This window comes from Gopherus evgoodei, chromosome 4 (genome assembly GCF_007399415.2).
Source record: "Gopherus evgoodei ecotype Sinaloan lineage chromosome 4, rGopEvg1_v1.p, whole genome shotgun sequence".
Classification (NCBI taxonomy): Eukaryota; Metazoa; Chordata; order Testudines; family Testudinidae; genus Gopherus; species Gopherus evgoodei.
Genome location: NC_044325.1, coordinates 139467997 through 139489708, shown reverse-complemented (window position 1 = coordinate 139489708; position 21712 = coordinate 139467997). Strand labels below are relative to the sequence as shown.

General features: G+C 40.7%; 1 protein-coding gene across 8 annotated transcripts; it reads right to left on the bottom strand.

The window, feature by feature from the left end:
• Nucleotides 1-632: 632 nt before the first annotated feature.
• On the bottom strand, nt 633-21683 carry NFYA (nuclear transcription factor Y subunit alpha). Of its 8 annotated transcripts, none has more exons than XM_030561388.1 (10): nt 21552-21683; nt 17308-17429; nt 15417-15503; nt 12836-12982; nt 10235-10366; nt 9317-9422; nt 7947-8113; nt 6448-6621; nt 5927-6019; nt 633-4237 (listed from the first exon to the last, which is right to left on the bottom strand). In XM_030561388.1, exons 2-10 carry the CDS (start codon nt 17380-17382, stop codon nt 4184-4186), a joined length of 1035 nt encoding a protein of 344 aa, XP_030417248.1. In that variant the 5' UTR covers nt 17383-17429; nt 21552-21683; the 3' UTR covers nt 633-4183. The 8 variants fall into 8 exon arrangements, with proteins under 8 accessions (XP_030417248.1, XP_030417254.1, XP_030417253.1 ...); XM_030561394.1 differs by having other exon boundaries at nt 7947-8095; XM_030561393.1 differs by having other exon boundaries at nt 15420-15503.
• Between the last annotated feature and the right edge of the window lie 29 nt (nt 21684-21712).

Sequence of the window (21712 nt, the reverse complement as noted above, 5' to 3'; positions counted from 1 at the left end):
AAGCCACCACCACCCCTCAGGGCCAATCAGAACTCCCCACTTCAGGGCCACACCCCCAACTTCAGCCAGAGTTTCTGCAGCCCATGACCCATTAGCTGCAAGTAGCCGTTTAACTGTTATGGCTCATACAGATTAATCCATCACCCAATCAAAAGCCTCTACAAGGCACCACCCTTGTCAGCTGAAAGTTCTTATTCTGCTTGAGAATGAGACAAGAGAGGGAAGAATAAGGGAACGTCCTCTACTTCCTGCTCCCTCATGGTCTTCCCCATCCTGCAGGAAGCTCCCAACACACAGACATCCCCCTCCCCCTCCATCAAAAATCAATCAAACAAGACTGTACAGGCACAGTCCAATTGTCTTTCATGGCCGCAGGCCATGCTACAGGGAGACTGGCTGCCTGAAGGTGTAGTCACCCACAGCTTGCTCACAGGCCCCTGGTGTACAGTCTGGCCTTCATCAATATGGCACGTCACCCTACAGGAAGGCCACCTGTTTATCGATGCTGTGAACAGGGCCAGAACTTTTTTGGGGATGTGCAGTGCAGAAGAAAGAGACAAAGTCCTTCCAACTGCCCTGCAACTGCTCAACAGAAAAGTTTAAAGATAAGAAAGAAAGCAAAAACCAGGAGCTCAGCGTTTATAAATTTTTTATTCGGTGGATAGTGTACACAGTACTTACAATTGCATCTATTAAAGACAAAATACACTTGAAAAAAATGCATCATATAAAAAAATTATAAACTTTTGAACTATTTACAAACATTGCCTTACGTTACACAAATCTCCATAACCCGCCCCCCATTCACAGAGTAAGAAATTGACTTTTTTAACATGCAAAAGCCTTTGAAAAACTATTTTGCATCACTTAGGGATCATATTTCTCACACCCCACTCTACATTTGTATAAAACTGGGTTTGATAGGTTCAATGCTCCAGTGCTTTAGGGGTCAACCGAACAAGCATCAAGTTCTCCTCATACCCATCATTATTTCTTTTATCTTGATCTGTTCTACTGTACTGTGCGCCCCATTTGGAATTTATGTCCAAATCTAGCCAATACACAAGCTAGAGTTCTCACATCCACTTACTACAGGCTTTTATCTCACAGCATCTCCAGTTTTATAATTTATTTGTAAAAAGAGCTTCGAATCTTTTTGTAACATGGTGCTGAGATCTTCAACCTCACTGAGCAAACAAAGGCCTTCAGAAGTTTGTCACTGAATACAGGAAAACCAAAACAAAGAAAAGGTATGACACTAACACCCAGGCTTTCACACCACTGTATAAAAACTTACCTACAAGAACGCTCCATGTAGCACAAATGCATAGGTCTTTATACACCTCCTACAACTATGGCTCAGAGAATTTATTTGGGGGAGGGGCTAGCTGGAAGAAGTTCTAGATGTTTTGTGAAGAGTTGTATAAGTTCTTAAAAGAAAACAAACACTGGGGCTAATTACTCAGATACAAGATGTCAGACCAACAACCTCCATTCCCCTAACTTCCCAACTTTCAGAGAAGATTCTCTGGGATAGAAATTGGTTGTAAAATGAAAGTAGAAAGACTGAGAGGCTCCCTTAATCCAGAATGGAACTACTCTTCCCACCTCCCAGCATGCATCAGTAACCCAGATTGACAAAATGTACAAATGCTCTTAAAAAAAGTATTTACAATAATGTGTTCATTCAAACAAAGCAAAATATTTACTGCTCCTTCACTAGGAAAGAGTTTGATATTCCTGAAAAAGGGGACACAACAAAAAATGTTAAGCAAGGGTTTCATGTGAAGAAAAAAAGCACCATACTCTAATTGGCCAAAATATATTAAGACAGAGCAACCAACCAGAGATGCCAAAGACATAAGGGGCAAACTAATGTTTTTGAATAATAAAAAAAAAATAAAATGCAAAATTGTAGGTAACAAATACAACCTAAGACAAAATACAAAAATAATTTATTTCTTTATTTGCATGTCATTAATTGAAACTAGGGTTCCATGTCACCCCTTAACTGTGAATGTCACCAACGCACACAGCTCCTTGCAAATTTTAGTTCATGTCAACCATGGGGGGTAGTGGGGAGGGGGAGACACTGAACTAGGCAGGAAAGATGATCATCTTTAATTACAGAATATAATCTACATGCCCAAGGACAAATCCCAACATAGCAATTCCTTTCCTATATTTTCATTGGCTGAAATTTGGGAACCTTCCTAAATGGCTGGCCCAAGTCGTCCAGTTCTCTTGGCATCTGGTCAGGCAGTCTCTCACTCCAGGTTGACTGCTGCCAAATTGAAATAAATCATTTCCACCTTTTCTGTTTCTCTCTTTGATTCTCTCTCACCTGTTTACTATTTTAGGTTTAGTATCCTTTTATCCAAAGAAAAGGGGTCTTCTGGTGGCATTGTTCACCCCTCCCTCACCTTGTTTGCCACCCAATTTTCTTCCTCCAGTTTACACAACTAAATTGTTACTTTGAGCGTTCCTCCTGTTCATGATTTGAGATGGTAAAGGGCATATTCTCCAAACAACTGCGCTTGCTGTGTTACCTTAAGATAGACCCCCCCCCCCTCCCCGAAATTTAACTAGCCTTTCCAAATCACCTTCCTCACTACTTCACCATGAAGACTCTCCTCTCCACTGCTTTCATCATTCAGGTTCACCCATCACACTTAATTCTGGTGACCCAATAAGAGTCTTAAGATTTAAAACACAGAGCATGCAAAAATTGGAAACAGTAGCACCCTAGATGTGCAAAGGGGATCATCTTAAGTGCGGATGAGGTAAGGGTGGAAATAGGCAGCTAAATATGACTTGCTAGAAGGCTATAGAAACCTCAGATCCCATTGCCAAATTTCAAAGCCAGGATGATGGACCAAGTTCGGAATCCGATAGTGGCTAACCACAAGGTATTCAACAGATGCCCATATAAAGAAGTCACAAAAAAAGGGATCCTACATTAAAAAAAAAAAAAAAAAAAAAAAAGCAAACATTCCTCCTTCATTCTCTAAGTGCCATGTTTATAAAAGAGGACATTTCATAAAAAGCTTGAAGGGATCATCAATGTTTGCCCTCCCTACATAAATAGTCTTTGAGCTAGACCAGGATGCACCAAATTGAGCTGGCCTCTGCTCCAGTTGTGATGCAAGTTGTGATGCAGCCATCCTTTGCCTTGAATAAGGTCAAAGCTCTGTACAGAACCATCTGCAATTTAAAACATACTCAGTCAGCCACACTGGGAGATAGTCAGTCCCTCCATTCTGAGGTTCCAGATTTCATCTCTTTTGAAGCAACCAAGTTCTGCACTGGCAGAGTAAAAACAGACACTGAACTTCTTTCAGAAGAGAATCTCAAACCTTTTCATCATTTTCCCAGCAGCTGGATTTCTCCTTTCAATGCATCCACTGCAAGCAACATGCCACCAGGGCCAAGGTTGTTTTCCCTACTTAACTCTGAGCTCTGTGTCAATGAGCCACTCCCATCTTACTCCTTGGAACAGATATACCATATTTCAATTCTTGTAAAGGTTTTGCAATATTCACAACAACTTGACAAGATGGTTGAACTTTTCCCAGAATGAGCTTGCTGTTTACTTTTACAGGATGGAGCTTAGAGAACCTCTTCCTGTTCTGTTACACAGTTCCAGAAGGACAAATGTAACCACAAGTGAACAGTTCAGCTGTTAATAAATGAAGTCCAAAGCTGTGAGGAGTGTCTATAAACAATAAAACTCCACTGGGAAAACAAAGCACTGTGGTGTAGCCAAGTTTGCTCTGGTTGCTACAAACTGGATTACTCCTCTGCAGAAGGGCCATGGCTCTCTATGATCTCAGTTAGCCCTGCTTCAGCATGCCAGAGTTATTGCTAATCACTGTGTCAGCTGGCCAACCTTAATTCAAGAAATGTAAAAGGCATGAGCTGTCAGACTTTCAAACCCCTGCATTGAATTACACGAGTATACCGAGAAGGTCCCTACAATTTCTATTTGCTGAGTCCACTGCAGTTAAAATCTCAAACAAACCACTTACTGGAAAGGTGGTTCTTGTTGTATAGAAAAGGGTAGGCTAAGATATGGTGATTGTCCATTGTCCCATTGGAAGGTTTGCTTGATACACTGGTAAGATAGGACACGCTTGCAGAGGGACAGGAAACTTGTTCAGTTACTTTTTCCTTCAGACAGTGGTTAGGATACTCTGATCATCTGTGTCATTGCTTCTTCATTTGCCTGAGTTGGATCCTGTAGATACAAAAGACAAACAATAGTGTGACCCTGAAGTATTTTCCTTACAGCAAAGTACTTCTTCTACAGCAGCCAATCCTCGAGGGCAAATATCTCCCTTTATCCAAAAGGAAAAAAATTATATACAAAGAGTTACTGAGATAGAAAGTCAGCTTAGCATAAACAAGTGTTGTTTCACTGACTTCAATGGAGCTAACCCAGTTTACACCAGCTGAGGCGCTGGTACATAAAACCTATAGGTTAAGAAACTAACTCTACAAGACTCTTCCAATCAAACAGCTCATCTCTGGTAGCAAATGCAAGACCACGTGATTGGGAAAAGATAACTAACCTTAGAAGACAAAAGTAGCTTTGCCAAACAACCTTTTATTGCCATAGTTAGACAGGTGCGAGAGCTGCCAATATCTTCAATAATCAAAGCCAAATGATGCTGTACCTTCAAACTGCTTTAGAAAGCTGGTGAACACAAATGCAGCATGCAGATAGAACAGTGGTTTTCAAACTTTTTCCATTTGTGGACCCCTAAAAAATGTCAAATGGAGGTGCAGAACCCTTTGGAAATCTTAGTCTGCAGACCCCCAGGGGTCCACGGACCACAGGTTGAAATCCACGGAGTTAGAATGTGGGATTCTAATTCACAGGAACAAGTGAAGTTTTAGTTCCTGGGAGTAAAGAGATAATTTAAGGCTCTCCTTCCTTAAGGAATAACAGCTTAAATCATGTCTCTCCTCTCCCTTAAGGAGTAACATCTACAGCCCTTTAAGTTTAAAATGTTGACAGCATTCATTACTCATTCCACCCCAGGAAAATTTATCCTCTCTCTACTACAAACACTTTCCCCACATTTGCAGGGGACACCAGGATAGAAGAGGCATAAATTTACAGATGACAAGAATGCTGTATCACACAACAGAGAATTATGACTTTTAAACAGCACATTCCAGACTACAGCACTAAATTAAATGAATTTCAAGCAAACCAGCTCTGTTCTTTGACAACAGCTCACAACTCAAGCCAATCATATATTAGACATAGTTGGGAATCTTTACTTGGGAGGAGTTGATATGGACTAAAGAAAGAAGTATCTTATCCCTAAAGAGAACGGATCTCTTAGGTTAAAGATACACTGCTACCTCAACATTGTAAAAGGCAACGGTGTTTTCTATCCCATTATATTCACTTCTCTGAAAGCCTCTCCTGGTTCCTTTCACTTCATTTAAAACAGTGTGAAATATTCAAGTTACTTTTAAAAATAAAAAGATCCAAGCATGCCCACTTCTGAATTTCAAACTGCGTGTGCTCACTGACTTTCATCCACCTTTCACTACCATCTTGAGGCAGTAGATAAAGAGGAGCAGCTGACTGCACCTTTCTGTACAGGCAAACAGAGCTATTACATTTCCTCTCCATTTATAAAACAAAGCTGAATACAGGTTTATATTAAGATTACTATGGCCTAGCTACTTGAGGGCCTGTTCAATACAGTGAGGAGGTAGGAGACTTTCCACAAAAAGCCTGAAATAAGGATTGGGGAAAGAGGACAAAGGCCAGGGGCTTAGCCAACAAAGTCAGGAAAGCTGCAGAAAAATTACAGCCCTTAAATGTGTTTTTCTGAGGGCTACTCAGAAGGCATGTGCAAATTTCAGCCATACAAAGAACATAGCTGGAAGCAAAGGTTTTGCTCACCTGCATATCCTTTTCCTTCGGTGAGAAAAAACGTCCACCTTCTCCCCGTTTCCTAGCCATGGCATGACGATGTCTAGACTCATGCAAGTATTTCTGTAACAATAGGAAAAAGAATAGTCACAAGTCATTCGATACTTTCCAGCACGGTATTATTGCTGCAGTTAATTGAGCACTCAGAACCAATTCCTTCTAATGAAAAACAAAGAATGCCTTTGAGGAAAGTCAGTGTACTCGCCAGTTACAATACAACCACATATACTTTCAACAATTAAGAGCCAAGGAAGTAAGTAGGATTTCAACACATGGACTCAAAAATGGCTCTGATGTCTGTCAAAAGATAAAGTGTGACAAGAAATACCCATCAGTGAGACAGACGCAAGCATGTTGCACAAGGTAGGAAGAAGTCTATTAGAATCAATTCCAATTGTCTCCATGTCACCCAAAATGTCTTCTATACCATTATAATGCAACGTCATTCCTCCACACCATGCCTAAAAAGTAACCGTGGGTTATATACTCACTCTCCTCTCTTTGGGGATTTTCCCCTCAGCTTCCAGCTTGGCTCGTGCCTGCCTCCTCTTCAGGATTCGATGGTACTGCTTGGCATTTACATAGAGGGGCTCCTCTTCAAGCATCTCTGCCCCTGGCAATGGAATCCTCTGAATAGCTGGTACTGATCCAGCCCCTGGTACCATCTGTGTAAAGAAGAACACACTCAGATGCATATGGTTCACAGCAGATGCTACATACACAAAAGGAGATACGATCAGTCCAAAAATATTAATGCAGAAGTAACTGAAAAGATGTATTGTCTGAACAACTGTGTCTGCTTCAAAGTGATGGAGTATCAAAGTCAACTGCACACAATTCAACAAACTGTAGTTACATATTGCCAATGTTTCTGATATTTTGTTTGTATAAAAGGCTAAATGTAAATAAATTATATTACTGTGTAAAGAGTCTCTAAACAAATGTTCACTTTTGTACTGATTGTTTTATATCGGACATTTACACAACAATGATATGAAAACCTGTTCAAATTCCTAAATAACCAGATTTAAAAAAAAAAAAAAAAAAGCTACACAATACCTAGTGCTCCAAGCAATTCATATTCCTATACAATGTAATGTATTATATACTCATCTCTTCTATTGGTCTTTTATTAGTGCATGTTCTACTTGTCTATTTCCGTATGTTTATTAAACAAGTGCTATTCATAAAATGTCTGCTGCCATCTAAATGGAGTTGAACAGTAAAACAATAGCCAAGAGGGAATCTCACTACAAATGTAGTATGAACATGAGCAGAACAAAGCCCTTATTTACCAGAAAAAAACATCTACGGAATACTGAAGAATAGCAAGTTTTTGCTTGAACTCTTCAAATTTGTAAGTATCTCTAATAAAAGTTTCTTTAAATTAAAATTTTGAACTTCTTTGAATTCGATAATAAAATTATGTGGGAGAGGAACCATGACCTATGTAATAACACCCCACAGAGATTAAACCAGGGCTGGATCTACAGCCAGATGAGTAAAGTGGCCAACTTCTAGGGGACCCTGTACCTCTTCTGTGTGTGTGCATGCGGGCATGCATGCTATCTTCTGATTGGCTGGCTGGCGGTTTTTTTGGGGTTGGCTTTGAGATTTGTATTTTCTTGTTCGGCCACTCAGGCAGGTGGAGGCAATGAAAATGTTTTCTGCCCTTGCCAGCAAAATGGCTAGGACTACTCCTGGATTAAACATTACAATTTATTTATTCCAGTTTTTTAAAGAGAGAGTTATCAGAAGAGGAAGCATGACCTATGTAATAATCGCCACACAAATTCAACAGTACAATTATTTACTCCAATTTTAACTCCATATTAAACCAACAGAAAGTACTAATTACAACAAATTTCTGAGAAGACTGAATATATTAGGTGAAACTAAAATAAATCTCAAACTGCAGTTTGAAGATAGTAAGCTTAAAATAACTTGTAAAATGACAAAGTGAAAAAGAATTTGGAAATTCCATACATACCATAACCATTCCACCTGAATTGACCACATTTCCAGCAACTGGTAGCGTCACAGTTACAGTCCCTTGCCCACTGCTAGTTGTATTGGTGTTGGCTCCCGCCTGGACAATTTGTGCTCCTGCCAAACTGGCTGCTGGGATGGTGATCATGCCTGTAACAGGGACTGTAACTTTAAGAAAATAAAACACAAAACAAAAAACAAAAACGTACACAAAGAATGAAGGGAATACAATTAGTCCCACTTCTATTTTCATTCACTCACTCTTGGATAACATACAAGAGGATGGCAAAAAAACTGTTACAAGCAACCATTAACCAAATCCCATCATCTGTCCTTAATATACAAATGCACTCAACTTTTCAAAGTGTTCATTTGTCATATCCATGGGAATCACAGCCCAAATGCGAAGCCCTTTCTCCAAAACCTCGAAAATGAAATGTAAATGCTTGCACTCTCCATTGACTATCTATCAGGAACCCAAAGCTCGTATTTTATTTAAACATTAAACCTAAAAGTGAAGAAGTGATTCTTATTCCATAATCCCGTTTGCACTTTCTACACCAAAGAGCTTTTGTCCTATTTGCAGGCACATTTATATTTGCAGATTCCTAGTAACAAGCCCCGCAAAAAAGGGGTGTGTCGGGGGGTTAATTTATCTGCTTCACTGTGGTCTGGGAAAAAGGATTTCTGTAGCTATTTAAAAAGTTAGTTCTACAAATGTGAATCTATATCAGGGGTAGGCAACCTATGGCACATGTGCCGAAGGTGGCACACGAGGTGATTTTCAGTGGCACTCACACTACCTGGGTCCTGGCCACTGGTCCGGGGGGCTCTGCATTTTATTTTAATTTTAAATGAAGCTGCTTGAACATTTTAAAAACCTTATTTACTTTACATACAACAATAGTTTAGTTCTATATTATAGATTTATAGAAAGAGACCTTCTAAAAATGTTAATGTATTACTGGCACGCAAAACCTTAAATTAGAGTGAATTAATGAAGACTCGGCACACCACTTCTGAAAGGTTGCTGACCCCTGATCTATATGATGAATGTGAAAAAAATCTCCTGCACTTACTTGTACATTTAAAACTCTTCGTACCTGTACAACCGTTACAGCACATTGTTACCAGCAATATAAGGCATATCGGAAAAAAAAAATCTTACTGATGTCAAGAGTAGTAAAAACTTATAATTCCAGCTCTAAAGACAGACAGAAGGAAGAGTAACAAAAACTTTTGCTCTTCCAGTCACGATGGTGTTCCTCAACACTAAGGTGCCAAGAAGAAATTAAATGGCATGCGTCTCTCTGGAAACTTTCAACTATAACTTACGAGAATGTGCTGTCCTTTATATGTCAAAGTTCATACCTTGTTGAAGAATGGTTCCATCAGCATTAACAGGCTGGTAGACAATGGTCTGACCTTCTGCTGTCTGTGCCACCTGCTGCCCTTGAACTGCTATCTGCTGCTGGGTCTAAGTGGAACAAAGAACATCACAAATTACAAACTGCTGAGAAGTTAAAGATTTCCATCCCTGTTAATGCCCATATTGAACCTGAGGACGTGAGACTCCTTTATTACTAACACTCAGAAGAGAATTGTGTATTTACACGCCAATTTCAACTGGAGATTAAAAGATACTTAAAATATATACAAAACTTTTACTTAAATTTGTTGTAAGAAACAAGAGAACTGGGGAACTAAATTAAATGACCAAATCCGTAGATACAGCAAGCACTTCTTGTAATATTATTGCATAATAGTAGTAGCAACCACAGGTTTTTCAGAGTTCTTCACAAGAGACATCTCAGAGTTTAAAAGGGTCAGTTCTACATACACAAATATGTTTAATATACTGGAAGTATTTTTTATTTTTTTTTAAGATCTAGGTCTCATATTTCATAATCGCCATGTTAAATGGATACTCAAGTAACAACAACAAAACTGTTCCTAAATAAATAAGATTTCACAAAAGTTAAATGTAACTATAACTGTTTACAATTTTTTGGGGTGGGGAATGTTAAATTCAACAGTATTTTTCATTTTAAACATTCCCATTCAGGGAATCCCAAATAAATAATGTACAAATAAGAACCAGTTGGTGAAACTAAGTGACACATACAGTTATTCTGCCCCAGCAAAGCTATTTGCAAAAAAGAACAGCATAAAAGCTGATGTGTTACAAATTTATTTATTTTAATATCAGATGGTTCTGGATACTAACTTTCTAATATTTTCTCCCTTATTATAAGCCCATTACAATCCCTTTCATGCTGGTGAAATTACCTGTGTCTGGCCAGCGGTAACTGCAGTCTGTGGCTGCTGAATAATGATCTGCTGGGTCTGGCCCTGTTGACCCTGTACCTGCACAGCCTGCCCACCTTGAATCTGAATCTGGCCTGGCTGGACCAACTGAATCTGTAGAAGAAAGAGTCAGAAAGGAACATTAACTAAACCTGTTAGATTTTTCCCTTTGGTCTCAGCATTATCAAAGCATCTTCCAACAGTCATCTACTGTGGCCATTGGGAAAACCCCCCACTAACTTTCCTCTTTTAATGGAGACAGTTTGTTTTAATTTAATCCTGCCCCGTGACACAGTAATCACTGATGCAAGGGAGGATAAGACTAAGCAGAAAGGAGCAAATATAATACATGCTCATGTCATCACGCCCCATCAGTTTTCCACTGTTTACTAAATACAGCATAATAAGAGAGGGAGAGAGAGAGAGAAACACACTAGCCTTGAGCATGAGACTAGGGATAATACCCAAATCACAGGAGAAATGGGACTTTAAGGGTTAATTAAGATAGCTGTAAAGTATTACAAGTGCTAATTATCAAGCACATAAAAAGTACCCTGGTATTTACAAAAGCGTAAGACTAATCGTGCAGAGAACAGATACTTTCCACACATCCCCCACCCCTTGGTACACCTCTCAGGATAAATTGGAATAGTCAGCCCTCATTGCTGAACATTCCAATTACACACTTACTTTATACAGCCTGTATATTAGAAGAATGTTACACTGAGGAATGATAATCATGTTTTCCTAATATACAGTGCCTTTCAGTCAAGTATGCTGAACTATTTCACAAGTCACTAAATAAGCCCATCAACACAGCAAGTTAGTGGCACATCACAGACAAAAATTATTTGACACCAGACACAATCCCCATGCTCTAACCACCAGACCGCACATACAGAGGTGAACATCTTTTGCTTGAGTTGCTTAACTTTTCTACCCTTTGTTCTTGAGGAACACTTATCAAAGCCTTGCCTAAAACCAAATACTACCTTTTAAACAGACAGTTCTATCCAACGTGTATTTCTGAAAAATAATCCTATCCCATCCAGTACTATTACTCTCTGTGAAGCCAGAGGTTTTAAATTCTCCTCAGGCCTTCATACATTGGAATAACTGAACTTCATGTTAGTCTTGAAGCACTGTCAAGGAATTCCATATTTTTATGGGACAAGCACATGAACAGGCATGGAACTGCTGTGTGTTACAGCTGCCAAGAACCAGAAAAAGCTCTGGCTGCATTTCAGGGGACTGTGCTGAGTATATTTGCAGCATCCATTGGAAATAAACTTGAAATACAGAAGAAGCTTCACTTTAAATATATGGTTGTGACACAGAGGCTCATGGGCTACAGTTGGCAAAGAGTTCACTATCATGTAACAGCAAAGCCTAACAAATGCACTATACCTAGCACCTGCTTTCATAGTATGTATCCGTAAAGAATGGCATGTGAGGTCTCTAATAAAAAGTTTGTGTCATACTGAGCCTCATAATCATTCCATGACATATGTACGAATGACATTTAAGGAGCTGCGTACACATATTGAAAATATGTTTTGAAGTCTGTCACTGATCAAAGAGAAAAACTGGTTTATTCAAGATAGGAGGTAATAGTATCTCTCTGTCAAATATAAATTAACCACTGGAAGCCAACACAATGGAAATGCCTTTTATATATGAAGTTAACAGGGGAATGGAAAGTCAACAGGGACACAAGACACTGAAGACAGAACCAGAGGGGGCTGTCCTGTTTCTGGGAGCAGACAATGAACTTTGGGGCATACAAAGGAAGGCAAAAACACTTTATCTGAGGAAGTAAACAGACAGAGCATCTACATTCATGAAAATGGGATCTCAACCAGGCTTGGCTGAAATGTTGCAGAAGACATCTGGGGTGAGAAACTCTCTTAAGACAGAACTTTAGCTTGTTAAATTAAGTTTAATCTCTATGAAATGAGTGATGACTTGGTTTTATACATAACCTGTTTCCATGATGTTTACTCACTATCTCTAAAACTCAATCCTTGATAATAAATTCATGCATTGTCATCACTATAAATACAACTCTGTGCTGTAGTATTATACAAAGAGCTGACACTGGGTCGAATCATTCAAGCCGTACACAATTGCCTTTCAGGAACAGCTTACCTGGAACAACTATCAGGGTTCAGTGGATAAGGGGCAGCACACTATAGGGGGAACAGTTCAAAATGGCTCAGAGATTGGGGTGCACCTATTGTTAACCTATAAGGCAAAGTAAGGACTGGCATAGTCCTGAGGAAAATATTTAGAGGCTAAAAGACTGGAAGCCTCAGGTAGCTGACACACGTTAAGCACATTCAATTCTTCCACTCACTGGAGGGATGGAGTGTTAACAAGGTGACACTCATTCCTGGGCACCTCAAGAACTGTCACAGTAGTTCATACAATGCTCACTGGGGTAGATCCTCAGCTGGTATAAGTTGTCATGGCTCCCTTGACTTCAAGTAAGCAATGACAATTTACAGTAGCTTATGATCTTCTCTGTGACAGTCATAGGTCATTCCTTGACCATTATGATTAATGAAATTGGAGCATACTGACCTGCTGCAATCCTTGCGAACCAGAAACTGGGACTTGCATGATGGTCTGACCCTGACCCCCAGGCACAGCTTGCACCATGATCGGCTGGCCAGTTGATGTGATTAGCTGACCTCCGCTTACTTGTACCATTAATGGCTGACCCTGGACCTAGAGAACAGAAGAAACAACAAACAGAACAATGAAACAAGGAGAGGATAAAAAACCTCAAGTGAAATTGATAAATATTAATGGCTAAATGTTTGTTTACTTCAGTGGAAGGGCCATGAAAACTAAATAAGAGTTGCTAAATTGTTTTTATCCACAACTTCCAACAAACAACATTTCTAAAGGTGTCTCCATCTTGTGTTGCTGAATTTAGTAAGTTGTCCTTTTCTGCTGCTCCCTAATCAAAACCATAAAGTCCAGATACAATAAAGCATGAACAATATTTACAAAGTACATATGGCTCAATTGTCCATACACTAACATAGACAGGGATTATCTCTATATACAGCCTGAGAACTGGAACCTTTCAAAAAAGAGCTCACAATCCACAATAAGTCTTTGTATTTCATTAAGAAAACCAATGCAAATGAGTAATGACTCCAATATAAAGCTACCTTGGCAGGTGGGGCTCAAGAAATTACGTTCTCATAGCATCTTAATTTCCAGATGGCTATGGCATGCATTGTTCTTGGAGCATCTTCTTGTGATCATAAAGGGAAGTTGTGCTTGTAACAGCACAAAGTATGGCTCAGAAAGAAAGAGTGGATGAAGTGGACCAACAAGTCTGGAATGGTGAAGGCTTCTAGATCAGGCATGAGAGCCTTTAGAAATATTCCTTGGGAAGAGGCCTGGGAGAGAAAGGAAGGCAACGGACAACTCCATTCAGCTATGCTTATCTAGCAAGGAAGAAAGCCATTTGCACCAAAATAATATGCCAGACGAAGAGCTCAAAAAAAGCCGCATCTTTAGGTCTTAAGCTTGGAGTGGGAGGCAATTGACAACAGGATTATTCTTCACTGCACTTAACACATTTCGTAGAAGGGAAGAAAGAGTATAATAGAGCAATCACCGAACTCCAATTTCAGTTATCATGGAAAATTCAAGGACTTTCAAAGGCCAATGACCGTCACCTCTGACTTCTACCTCCAGATCTCTCATTGTTGACACTTCTATCCCCCACCTTTCAACTAATTACAGTGCAGGAGACCAATCCGTGACTGAATTATCATCAGTAAACATTTTATGAAATTATCTAAAATAATAAGGTCCCTTGAAGGAAAAAGCTCCGATTTCTATATGGTGAAATGCATTAGTGGCTTATACAATGACACACACATCAGCAACCCTAGGTATGTATAAGCAGTCAAGCTCCCACATAGGATATCCTGGTTTCATTAAGTCATCTGATAGTCCTACTACTCAGTCTCTTCCACCCACTCTTCCTACCATATAAAAACCACTTTCAATAATGAGAAGTGAACAGTATGCATTACAACATAGTGAAAGAGATGCAAGCATGCATACATCAACCACAAAGCAGCAAAAAGTAAGTAGCATGATACGCTTAAATTGAAATAAAATGATAATATAAAACCGGGATTTCTGTTAATGTATTTTTAAAATGCAAGCAAGAAAGAAGAGATGAAAAGCAAACTTTTCAGCAACAGGACCGTGTTACAATCGAGCACCAAGCAATTGCCTCCAATTCTACCAGCTCACCCTTTCACATTTTAGCTTACATCAGGAAACCACTGCATATACTTCATTATTCGCAGGACCATTCTGACCATCTAGAACTTTTTTTTCTCTCCAAAGAACAGAGGAAGGCCCATCCACCCACACAAAGACCCCAGACATGGGTAGAAAATGCTATATCAATCTTGTAACATCTACCATCAAGGTTTTTTTCATCTCTTTAAAGAGCTGCCACACAAACCAATGAGATGAAGCTTGTAAGATGTGGAACATTTCACATGAACAGAAATCAGGGTTTGAAATAACCTGCATCCCTTCCCAACTGGTGGTGAGTTTTGGTAGTAATTAAGACGCAATTTATGGATCTGCTGTGTTGTCACAGTAGAAATATGCAATCAGTAAGTATCTCAATCCTATAGAAGGTGAGAAAATCCTCAATTTTTTTTTCTGACTAGAATCAAAAACTATCTCCTCAACCCCACTTTGGCTTCTTTCCACAGAGAAAATACACAAAAAGTCCCACTCAGCACTGAATCTGAAAGGTCTGAATCTCTGAGCTAGGTCCTGGGGTTTCTTTTATCTCTTGTCTGCAAGTTGTAATTTTCTCCTGTTTCATTCCTATTTCTACCAAAATTCATCTTCATAATCACACCAGCAGAGAGTTTTTTTGAGTGGATCAGGGTTTGGCTGCATGCATTTTAAATCCAACGAACAGCTCTAACCGCTTCATTTGTTTTACTGAATGAAACTGCAATTAACATATGTCCCAGCTGCTACAGACCAATGAAACTGCCACTAATTCTGTCTCTATTTCAAACCCTGGTAGAAACACAGCATTAGAGATGAGGCGATGGGGAAGTTCATGCAGTGCTCACATAGACACAATTAGAGAGATCACCACTACCTGGAGGGTCTGGACTTGCTGGCCTGAGGCGGTTGCCACCTGGGCCTCTGTCTGCAACTGGACAGCAGTGACACCACCCTGCTGCTGGGAACAGGAACAGGAATAGCTTGAAACTTAACAACAAGGAAATGCAGAGCTCAAGACAAGAGAACCTTACTGATGGGACAGGGAGAACTTACAGTTCTCCTATCACTTGTTCTTGGAACAAAGGAATGCTGAACACGTTCACATTATCTTAGGAAAGGAATATCAGCAAACCCCACGCAGGCTCATTGGCAGGAGTCAGCAAAAAACAAAACAATGCAGACAACACTGTCAAGGTATTTTTCAGAATTTGAAGTTCCTATTGTTCTTTAAATTATCCCATGTTTAAGTGTTTTTCTTTTAATTGCGCATATTTGTTATTACAGAGGTGCGGTTGTTCTGTCAGACCCCGACTCTCAAATAAATGGCTCCGAAGTCCTTTATCCAACAGAAAAGGTACAGCATGGACAGCAGCAAAGTAAGTTTTACATACCCAGCCCATATGCTTGAGGGGCAATCTGAAGAGAATAGTTTAATCTCTAATGACCCATCCTATCTCTAACCTCTTAGGAGACATTCCCAAAAATAATCAGTGCCAGTTGCAGTAGTGGTTTGTGAGACATGGACATCCATCCACAGAGAATTAGATTAAGATTGGACCATTCACATTTTGTTAAAAACAGCATTCAAGGATTCCTTTTCAAAACAACCACCACATATGCAGTACTACATTAACTTTGAAAACCAATACAAGAAATTAAAACTAGGTCAAGGTTTGGTCCTACTGCCTTTTGCAGAGTTCCTTTAAAGTGTTACAGGATTACAAAATGTTAATCTACCAATCAAAAGCGTCTGATTTTAGCCATCTATCAGATTCATGGTTCTCCATTTTCCACAATTTATTTTCTTAATAACTTAATGATGGTCTCTGTAAGGGCCACATGCTGTTCCCACTGAAGACAAAGTCAATTTCCACAGTGGAAGTAGGGCCCAGCCTGATGTGTCTGGTATTTACACTGCTTGACAACCAGCAACAAAGTGCTATTTTAAATTAAAGTGTGATTCATATTGTCTCACTCATGTGCATAGCAGAAACAAACTAAAGAGCTCACTTCCACTGTCCCAAACAAAAGCAAATAAGGCTTGATGAACACAGCTAATCCACATAACCCAGCTTGAAAATGTATCACAATATGAGGCTAGGTAAAGACAATATTTTAAAAGCATGTCTAACACTTTCATAAAAGCAACTCTACATGCCTGAACATTATTGTACCCAAGCCAGAAGTTAGTTTTTGGAGGAATGATTCAGACAAACAGTCCAGCAAATGACAGACTGATCAGTAGAAAGCAAAAGGCTTTTGTTGCAATTACTGTGTTATTGCATTCACCCTGATCTTTCAGTGGGAGCAGAAAAAGTGATTCACATGAACATGATTGTTAAAGGAAAGCTGGAGAAATTCGCTAGGGACCATCTTGTTTCAACCCTTGAAGATAAACAACTGTTTCTGAACATTAAGTGCTGAAATTTACATTTTGTTTCATTTAGGATCTTCACTAAATTTTTACTATTTTTGTTTGTGTCAGAATTAAAGGGTAAAGTCTCTAATCTAATTCAACTTTGAACTGTATGTATCAGTTGTTCCCATTATTTTACTTAATATAAATTAGAAATGCTAATATTCAAGCACACTCCAATAACAGAATATAACTGCTGATCAAGGGATAAGACAGTCAACCAGCCATGCATCCAGTCAAGCTCACGCAGCATCTTGATGGCCTGGTCGTACTGTAGAGAGCACGATATGCCTTGTGAGCAAAGAGCAGGACCTCTAGCTCATCCTTTAAGATAATTTTTCCATACCTGCTGCTGAATCTGTCCAGCTTGCACAACAATCTGTTCTGTGGAACTGTTGCTGTTTGCAGTGTACTGCTCCATAGTGTCTCAGTTCCAATCTTGTGCCCAATACACCTCAGTCTGGATATCTGAGAAGACAATAAAAAATGCATCATTACTGCTTCGGTGGCTCAAGATCAGGATGAGTTTATAGAAGCTGGAAAACAAGCCATCTAATGACATTTAGATGACATGCCTTAACAGTCAGAACACCATTGTTTCAAGTAAAGGACCTACCCTGTGTCATTTTCATTTGTAGTAAGAGACCATATATTTTAATGTGAAAATTAAATATGTTCCTAAAACTCATGTGTAAAAAGAGGCAGCATCATCCAACAGCTTGGGCACCAGACTGGGATTCAGAACAGGGTTCTATTCCCAGTTCTGCTGCCGATCTTGGGCAAATTATTCCACCTCTCCTACCATTTGTCTGTCTTGTCAATTTAGATTGTAAACTCTTGGCCAGGGACTGTATCTTACTATGTGTATAGATAGCACTTCAAACATGGGGACTCAATCTCAGTTGGGTCCTCAATGCACTACTACAACATACACTAATTAATAAATAAAACATTGCAGTGCTGAAAAGTTCACTGTAAACATCGCCTGAACACCAAGCTACATCTCAAGAATTTCATACATTTTCAGTTAGACACTGATATAACAAGAGGGACTGAAATACCCTGTGCTCTTAGGAATGAAGTTTCCCCATTTCTTTTCCTGCCTCTCTTTTAACTTGAAAACAGATGGCTTCTCCCATCTCTCCTTTTCCTGATCCCTCACTCCAATGCACAGGGGAGAAAAGGCTGAAGTAAAACCATTCATTCCACAGCTCTCTTTATTCTCATCTCCATTTCTTCCTTTCCTAGTTGATTAGCAAAGAAGGAATTCTGATCTTCGCTTGTAATGAAGCATTTGTTCTACTCTACTATTGAACAAGTCACTGCAATCCAGGTTCAAAGCCCACCTAAATTTTTCATCAACTTTAAAAAGAAAAATAAAGGAATTAGATTTGATACCTGCACAGGATTTAGTCACACCGCCACTGACTTCAACTGGTTGTGTAATGTAAAAGACAAGGTGAGTGAGGTAATATCTTTTATTGGACCAACTTCTGTTAGCGAGAGAGACAAGCTTTTGAGCTACATAGAGCTCATCTTTAGGTCTGGAAACTTGTTAGATCCCAGATCTGAAGGAGCTCTATTTAAGCTCAAAAACTCGTCTCTTTCACCAAACAGAAGTTGGTCCAATAAATCATATTAACTCACCCACCTTGTCTCACTAATATCCTAGGACAGACATGGCTACAACATGTGTAATGTGATTCAGTTAAAACTGCACCAAAGACTTAAAAATGCTGTAATTCCTGGACTTTATGTTTACCTTTGCAACCAAATACGCATTAATTGTTTTGCACTGATCATAAAGACCATTGCAAAAAGGCTTTTCATTGATTTACTCGTCTTTCAAAATAGATTGATTACTTCGAAGATTGTTAGCTCAGTCAAATGAATATAATCAACATGCGTCAACAAAAAAAAACAATGCACAGTATGCAGCAGACAGACTACATGGCCTAAATGTGGTAACGATTTGCTTATTCCCTCTACCAAAAGCTTGGTTTGGAATTCAGAAATACAACTAGCCCTTCTGACCAGAACAAAAATCTGAGTCATAGCACAGAAAGATACAACACTGTGCTGCAACTGTAACTTTATCTGTCCCTGGCCCATTTAGAGACATAAGGTGGGTGAGGTAATATCTTTTATGTGGCCAACTCCTGTTGGTGAAATAGACAAGCTTTCAAGATACTCTGATCTTCTTCGGGTCAATAGTGTTTTTCATGGCCCAGTAGAATAAGAGTGAATTTGGGCACTGATTTCAAAACTAGACATAAATATGGTTGCATTTTAGAAAGCCCAGCGGATAGATATGTTCGCCTTTTAAAGGGTTCAGCTTAGTCAGACGACCTCAAGCCATGTGCTTTTCTGATCTCTTGAACTAAACAGGGCTAGGCTTAATCAGCATCTTGGATAGGAAACTAAGGAAAATCCACGACATTGCAGGAAGTGGTGGTGGCAACACGACCAGTGGCACTGTGATGTTAAAGTCCCTTTAAGAGACCTGTCTTCTGCTTAAAATGTAATGCTGAAATCCTGATTACATGGCCACGAAAAATCCCATCACATTTTGCAAGAGTATAATCATTAATACTGATAAAATTAATTTCTAGTTGTTAGTTACATTCTGCCAAACCAAAAATTCTCCCTCTATTTTCAACTGCATACAGTATTCTTCACTTCTGTACTAAATGCTTGTGCTGTATCACATGAAACAGCTCCCACATTACATCCTTTAAGGCAGCATTTCAGCAGTGAGTGCAGGTATTATACAGCATGTAAGCCAAGCACATACTAGCATGAAGTTCCTTGATTTCCTCTACTCTACAAACAACCTTTAAGCAGAGACCTATTAATCATGAATACTCTCTAAGACCCAAATGCCAGGCCCCTTCCTCCACTCCTGAAGTTCTGGGAAATTTCTTCTCAATTCAGCTTTTTTGGGGGTCAGAATAAGAGAAGAGAATGAGATTTTAGCCACGCAGGATCATGACTCCATCAATGGTGAGGACAGAAGTTCTACTGAGGAGGGGAAGCAGCAGAGGGGAAAAAAAAGTAGTCTTGTTTTTTAAATACAGTTTATTTGTCCATAGACAATCATTTAATATTTTGTTGCCTCATAAGAAGGCACAGAGAGAATTTTCTCAAACCAGAATTTTTAAAAAATAATGATTCTGTATTATGCTGCATGCTCCTCCTTCAAACTGCTGGTCTGACTGGTCACAAATTCTGTATAACTTGAAACTAAGGTACTTTTTACACTATAAATAAGTTTGTTGGTATAACTATACCAGCAGACCCTCCCAGCGTAGATGCAGTTTATGCTGGCAAAAGCATGCTGTTGCTGGTATAGTTTATATGCCAGTTCTCTGAGTGAAATAAGCTATACTGGCAAAAAGTTATTTTGATAGTATAATGACATCTACACTAGGACGTTTGCCCATATAAAAATATTGCTTTGAAAAAACCCAACCACACATAAGTGATATTACCATACCAGCAAAAGTTTCTAGCGTCCACATGGTTTAAGTATAAAAATGAAAGCAGTTATACCCCATCCTGTACTTCAGTAAGAACATACATGACTAATCACATCCACTCTCCCCAAAGTGCATCAGTGAAAGTCAAAAGAAAGAATTCAGCCAAAAATAACAGCTCAGGAGAGTCATCTTGAGTTACCAAGCAGACACGGAGACCAGTTTTCATTATTAGCCTCGTACGGAACCTGCAAGTCGGTGTACGCATCTAGAGATTTTCAGTCCAGTTGAGCTGGACTAGAATGAGCGTTTGATTGTGGTGAGCTGCCGACAGCAGGATTTTCTTAGCCCACAGAGCGCTCAGCGCCGAAGTGGGGAAGGAAATGGCAGGCCCCTCTATGGAGAAGGGAGAGACAAACTCCTAACTGCTCACCAGAGCCTTTTTAGCTGCACAGCTGCTCTCCGCGGCGAACGGGGCATGTGGGCCGGGCTGCTCTGTGGGGTCGGGGCTGGGGTGCAGACAGGCTCCTAATCCCTGGGGGAGGCGGGATGCACACAGGGTCGCGCCCCTCATACTGGCCACAGCTGCACCGGGGGTGGACGCTGACCGCTCCCCCCGCCCAGGAGCGGGCTGCAGCCTGCTCAGTAGCTCTCCCCCGCGGGGGCACACGCCGCTGGTCTCCGCTCCGCGAAGGGGGAGGACGGGTGGCCCGGGCCCTCGCACACCGCGAGGACCATGTGCCAGGGAAGCCGGCGTGGCCCGCGCAGTGGCGGCTCCCTTCTCGCTGCACAGAGCTCCCCGGGGCAGAGTCCCCACCCGGCGGAACAGCGCGGAGCCGGCTCGCCTCCCTCTCCCCCGAGGGCAGACCCCGGCCACCCCCTCCAGCCTGGGCGGCCACCCCAGGCCCTGCTCGCGCCTCTGCTGCCCCCCCCGTCCCGGGCCCTCCGCACGCGGCGCGCCAGTCCCAGGCCCAGCAGCCGAGCCCCGTCCCTCCGCTCCCCCAGTGCCCGGCCAGCCGGCCCTGCGAGCGGCCTCCTGACTGGTCACTCGGCCCCGCCAATCCCGGCGCTAGGGCCGGCGCTCGGGGGCTCCATATTGGCTGCTCGCACTCACCGTGCCTCGCTCCCCCGGTTCGGGTCCCGCTCTGATTGGCTCCGCCACCGGCCCCCGAAACCCAATCAGCGCCTCCACTCAGCCGCCGCGCAAAATGGCGCCCAACCCTGAACAAAGAGAGGACGGAACTCAGGGCGCATGCGCCGAATAGTTCCGCCCAC

Excerpts from the sequence above, each read along its gene's own strand:
- NFYA (XM_030561388.1), bottom strand. The coding sequence starts at position 17,382 with ATGGAGCAGTACACTGCAAACAGCAACAGTTCCACAGAACAGATTGTT. Across the intron at positions 6,622-7,946 it reads ATTCAGGTGGAATGGTTATG|ATGGTACCAGGGGCTGGATC; the intron begins GTATGTATGGAA and ends TTCTTTACACAG. Across the intron at positions 4,238-5,926 it reads CGAAGGAAAAGGATATGCAG|GATCCAACTCAGGCAAATGA; the intron begins GTGAGCAAAACC and ends TTGTATCTACAG.